The sequence below is a fragment of the Mandrillus leucophaeus genome, unplaced genomic scaffold (genome assembly GCF_000951045.1).
Source record: "Mandrillus leucophaeus isolate KB7577 unplaced genomic scaffold, Mleu.le_1.0 Scaffold300, whole genome shotgun sequence".
Lineage (NCBI taxonomy): Eukaryota > Metazoa > Chordata > Mammalia > Primates > Cercopithecidae > Mandrillus > Mandrillus leucophaeus.
Window position 1 is genome coordinate 2,209,472 of NW_012103144.1, and position 5,924 is coordinate 2,215,395.

At 47.7% G+C, this 5,924-nt stretch overlaps 1 protein-coding gene across 1 annotated transcript; it reads right to left on the reverse strand.

The window, feature by feature from the left end:
• Positions 1-481: 481 nt before the first annotated feature.
• On the reverse strand, positions 482-5,140 carry LOC105544563 (putative KHDC1-like protein). Its single transcript, XM_011987118.1, has 4 exons — positions 5,049-5,140; positions 1,357-1,481; positions 1,006-1,188; positions 482-681 (listed from the first exon to the last, which is right to left on the reverse strand). Exons 1-4 carry the CDS (start codon positions 5,138-5,140, stop codon positions 482-484), a joined length of 600 nt encoding a protein of 199 aa, XP_011842508.1.
• Positions 5,141-5,924: the final 784 nt, after the last annotated feature.

A 5,924-nucleotide genomic window follows, 5' to 3' on the forward strand; every position in this document is an offset into this window, starting at 1 on the left:
CCATTCTCCCCATTTGTCTGCACTTCAAGGTCCCGGAAAACCCTGGGGATCCTAGGAGGGTCCCTTTTCAGCAGCCTCCGTTTTCACTCAACTCAGAGCAGCCTAACCAGGCTCCAGACCTGAAAGGAGCAGTTTCTGAAAGTGCCAACTTTCGTACCCGGCTCCTTCCCTGGGCTGGGCCTCCCCAGACCTCAGCACTTGTCCAGAGAATCCCCTTCAGGGCTGAATAAGTTCATCCTAAGGAAAGAGAACAGCACATCGAAGGCTTTGCATCATAGGTAGCTTATTATTGGATTGCTTTGCAATAACACTTTCTTACGTTCAGGAGACTTCCCTCAGACACATGTCTACAAGATCCGAGAGGGACAGGTCCCAGCCACAAATTCAAACTTTCTTCAGTGTCTTTCATGTCTTTCTCACCAAAAGCAAAGCCAAGACTCTTCCTTTCATCCCCACTTTTCCAGGGGAGATCAGTCCTTAATTACAAATAGAGTGAACTCAAATGGAATCCCGAACAACCAATCACTTGGTAAGGGGAAGGCTGAGGAACGCTAAGACAGATGTTTCCACTTATCCTGGAGGCGAAAGACAGATCTCCAGTGTATGGTGGCACGCTAATGGAGGCGACCAGGTCATGGTTGGTCAGGGGCTGGCTCCGGACACGCTCCAGCATCTCCAGGCCTGCAAAAGAAGTGCCCGGGGCTGGTGAAGCAGAGCCCATTACTGGGGCCCTTGGCAGGCCTGGACTCCACCAGGGACATTGCAGGGAGGATGTCACCCCAGTCAGGCCTTCCAAGGTAACCCATTTATATCTCCCCACTACCCTCTACTCCCTGAGCATTTGGATGCCACAAGAGTGAGCCCTTCCCTTCCCAGTGAACTCTAGGAAGCACCTGGATCCCCCAGCCACACAAGGGATCCTTCAATAATCCAAGGTGCCACACAACTCAGCCAGAACTCCACCATCAAGCCCTCCACTACCACACTTCAGCCAAGGATACCTACCTTGATCATGATGACAGGAGTCCTGACTGCCCACACAATAGAACATGTGCAGCAGCCACTGCCTTGCCCTATGTGGTCCGACTACAGTCACACGAGTCTGGCCTGTAGCTGTGAACCAACTCTCCAGCTGAATAAGGGTGTGGCTGTGCACCTCAATGCAGCGAAGGTATGTGTCACCGTGCCCTGTGAGCATAAGAGGTGAGAGGAGGGTCTGTCAAGCACCAGCCCTTGGGGAGTCGGGAGGTGGCCTTGGGGGAACGGACGTGTGACTGATGAAGGTGGAAAAGGAGTAAAAGATTGAAAACTGAGAAGACAAGGATGAAGGAGGGGACGTGGACAAAGACCACTCACCAAAGATGAGCTCCTCCTGGTCCTCTTCCATGTGGAACACCATTGGAGCATGAAAGTTTTCAGGCAGGGTCCACCACGGCTTCTTGCTGAGGGCACTAGTTCCCATGCCTATGCTCTGCTTTGACCTGATTCAGAAGAGGGTCACGTCCAAGCAACTGGTTGGCAAAGGACTTAGAAAAAGTGAGGGAAGGGCCTAGGCTCTATCCTTATAGGTACACAAAACAACCCGCCCCTTGAACCACCTTAGGGTGGGTGTCCAATCCCCATAGCTCTTCCCAAGATAATTCATTCCAAGTAATTATCTGCTCTGAGGTAAATCCTTTCATGCCAAACTTAATCATCTGACTAGTGCTTGCTTTTCTGATGCCCCAGAATCAAAAATTTTCTTCACTCTAAATTCAAAGAATTTTGGAGTGAAGTCACTATTTTGCAATCAGCAGTGTAAGAACTGATTCACACAGGGATCATCGAGGGATGCTGAGACAAATGAGAAGGAGGCAGGGCAAGGGCTGAGGGATGGAGGTGCAGGAAGGCTCCAAATGGGCTCCCTAGATTTGCACAGGTGCTGGCAGCCACCCAGTGACCACATAGTATATTCCAACAAGACTAGGTTTGTTTGGTGTGCTGCATCAAGGGAGAGTAAACAACACAGGAAAATAAGCATGTCGTAGGGAGTCGATTATAGGAGTTGACTAGAGGAGGGTGTTTAGGGAGTAGGGACCAGTTTTTGAAAATGGGGCAATTGGGTGATTATCCTGGTAACTTTATCTGGGAGGTAGGGGGATTAATGTGGTCTTGATTGCAGAGTGTCAAATCTCTCTGGTTTCAAACACAGTTAGAGTGAACTCTCTACATCTTGTTGCATGACAATCACTGAGCAACCTTTACTGGTTAAAATATTTTACAAGAGATGTTTATGTTTGGTAGGGAAGACTTGAACTTGCCTGTCAGTTCCCAGCTGCAAGTTCCTAGGTGCTTTTTCACTTATCATCCTCCCCTTTTGACCAAAGTCAAACTCAGCCATCAGGACTTTTAACTGTGGGGTTCAGATCTACACCACTGCCAGAATCCACTGATCACAAGTTTAACGGGACAACATTGTTTGCATCTGCATACAGGTGGTCTCTCATGTACATTGTGTTGCAAAATATAATAGTCAAAATATAATGACCCGGCTGGTTAAACTTGGGAGGTGGAGGTTGCAGTGAGCCAGCTGGTTAATTTTGTTTTTTAAAATCAACACGCTAACAGTTATATGTCACTGTATAATAAACAAGAGGGTATTTTAACTTTAGAAGTATATGTCATTTGCCAGGTGTGGTATCTCATGCCTATAATCCCAACACTTTGAGAGACCAAGGTGGGTGGATCACTTGAGGTCAGGAGTTCAAGACCATCCTGGCCAACGTGGTGAAACCCCGTCTCCACTAAAAATACAAAAATACAAAAATACAAAAATTAGGCAGGCACGTGGCGCATGCCTGTAATCCCAGCCACTCCAGAGACTGAGGCAAGAGAATCACTTGAACTGAGGCAGGAGACTCGCTTGAACCCAGGAGGCAGAGGTTGCAGCGAGCAGGGATCGTGCCACTGTACTCCAGCCTGGGTGACAGAGTGAGACTTCATCGAAAAAAAAGTACACATTTTATTATAATTAACCTAGGAAAACCTAACTTTGATTTTGACTTATCAGTTTTTTTATGTTATTCTTAGTTTGGTAACCAAAAGAAAACTCGGCCGGGCACGGTGGCTCACACCTGTAATCCCAGCACTTTGGGAGGCCGAGGCCGGCGGATCACAAGGTCAGGAGATGGAGACCACGGTGAAACCCCGTGTGAAACCCCGTCTCTACTAAAAATACAAAAAATTAGCCTGGCGCGGTGGCGGGCGCCTGTAGTCCCAGCTACTCAGGAGGCTGAGGCAGGAGAATGGCCTGAACCCGGGAGGCGGAGCTTGCAGTGAGCCGAGATCACGCCACTACACTCCAGCCTAGGGGACAGCGCAAGACTCCATCTCAAAAAAAAAAAAAAAAGAAAACTCATAGTATATTTGAGTACTCAAAATTTAGAGAATGTCAAGCAAAATTGAATATTCCTTTAATTTTTCCTTTAGTAAAATGAAAAGTGCAAATATTTTTATTAACAGTGGTCATTGCAAGAAATTCAGTAAAAGACATCTTAATAGTTTGAACATTTTGGACTTTGGGCCTGAATTTCATTTAATTATTTACTTATTTTATTTATTTATTTTATTTATTTATTTATTTTTTTTTTTGGAGACAGAGTCATTCTGTTGCCCAAGCTGGAGTGCAAGATCTTGGCTCACAGTACCCTCAACTGCCTGGGCTCAAGCAGTTCTTGCACCTCAGCCTTCCAAGTAGCTGGGACTACAGGTGCATACACTTGGCTACTTTTTGTACTTTTTCTTTTTTCTTTTTTTTTTTTGAGATGGAGTTTCACTCCTGTCGCCCAGGCTGGTGTGCAATGTCGTGATCTCGGCTCACTGCAACCTCCACCTCCCAGGGTCAAGCGATTCTCCTGCCTCAGCCTCCAAGTAGCTGGCACAGGCCACCATGCTCAGCTAATTTTTGTATTTTCAGTAGAGACAGGGTCTCGCCATGTGGGTCAGGCTGGTCTTGAACTCCAGGTTATCCACCCACTTCGGCCTCCCAAAGTGCTGGGATTACAGGTATGAGCCACTGTGCCCGGCCAATTTTTGTATTTTTAGTAAAGATGGGGTTTTACCATGTTGGCCAGGCTGGTCTCGAACCCCTGACATCACGTGGTACACCCACCTCGGACTCCCAAAGCATTGGGATTACGTACACCAGCCAACACACCTAGACTGGGCCTGAATTTTTGAAAAAAGAATTAAGAAAATAAGTTTTAGACTAGAGTACTAGCAATTGAAATGTATGAATTTGGGATTTGTTTTGAAGACAGAGTCATCAAGATTTTTTATTTTAAGATTTTGGGCAAGTGGCTCCAAAAAGAAAGGTTTTTTTGGTGGGTTGTGGGTTTTTTGTTTGTTTGTTTTTTTGGTTTTTTTGAGATGGAGTTTTGCTCTTGTTACCCAGCCTGGAGTGCAATGGCACGATCTCGGCTCACCACAACTTCTGCCTCCCAGGTTCAAGCAATTCTGCCTTAGCCTCCCCAGCAGCTGAGATTACAGGTGTGTACCACCAAGCCCGGCTAATTTTCTATTTTTAGTAGAGACAGGGTTTCATCATGTTGGACCGGCTGGTCTCAAATTCCCGACCTCAGGTGATCCGCCCACCTCGGCCTCCCAAATTTCTGGGAATATAGGCGTGAGCCATGGTGCCCAGCCTCAAAAAAAAGTTTTTAAAAATCAAATTCTAGCCAGGCAAGGTGGTTCACACCTGTAATCCCAGCACTTAGGAAGGCCAAGGCAGCTGACCTCCTTGAGCTGAGGAGTTTGAGACCACCCTGGGCAGCATGACAAATCCTCATCTCTACCAAAACTACAAAAAGTAGCCCGGCGTGGTGGCCTACGCCTGTCGTCCCACCTACTCTGGAGGCTGAGGTGAGAATCGCTTGAACCAAGGAAGCAGACGTTGCAGTGAGCTGAGATTGCACTACTGCAGGCCAGCCTGGGTAATGGAGTAAGACCCTGTCCAAAAAAACAAAAAGCAAAAAACAAACAAACAAAAAATCAGATTCCAGACTGAGTACGCCCCACAGCATCTTTCCACCTTCTTCCTGCAGCTGCGGCAGCAGCAACAGCAGTTACCCACCCCCGAGCCTGCTCCCCGAGTAACACCCATAGGCCCCTCAACTGACATAGGAGATCTGTGCCTCAAAGAAGTGTTTGTAGTCGGGGAGGGGGGTGCAGTCAGCCAGGACCAACTGGTGACCCTGGAAAAACACTCACACCACACACTCCTTCCCTGTTGCAGGCTGTTCCCCCAAGAGTGGAGGGAAATGTGAATGCCTCAAATGAGTCTGTTCAGGGACAGCAGTGGAGTCCCAGACCTGGCACCAGGTCCTGGTCCTCCCTCCAGGTAAGGCAGCGAGACTGGCTATACTGGGTTTTGGTAGTGGGAGACAGACCTGAGGAGGGAACCCCAGGTGGACTATTGTGAGAAATACGAGACCACATGTGCATCTCCTGGAAAATCATTTTGCACAGTCCCGAGATTGAGAGTTTGGAGCATCCCCCTTCCTGCTCCCTCTTTCCTTCCCCCTCTCTCCTCTGGTCTTCTACTTTAATCTGATGTTCTACTTTTCTCTCTCTCTCTCTCTCATCTTCCCTTATTCCCCCTCCTTCCTCTCTCCTTCTTCCTGGTTTTCTTTTTCCTCCTAGAGAGAATTGCCTTTTCTTAGAGGAAAGAAGTGGGGTGAAATAAACAGATTTTCTTCTGTCCAGGGGTGAAAATAAGACAGAATATACACTCTGAGACTGAGCATGGTGGCTCACACGTGTAATCCCAGCAATTTGAGAGGCTGAGCCGGGTGGATCACCTGAGGTCAGGAGTTCGAGACCAGCCTGGCCAACATGGTGAAACCCTGTCTCTACTAAAAATACAAAAGGTAGCCAGGAGTGGTGGC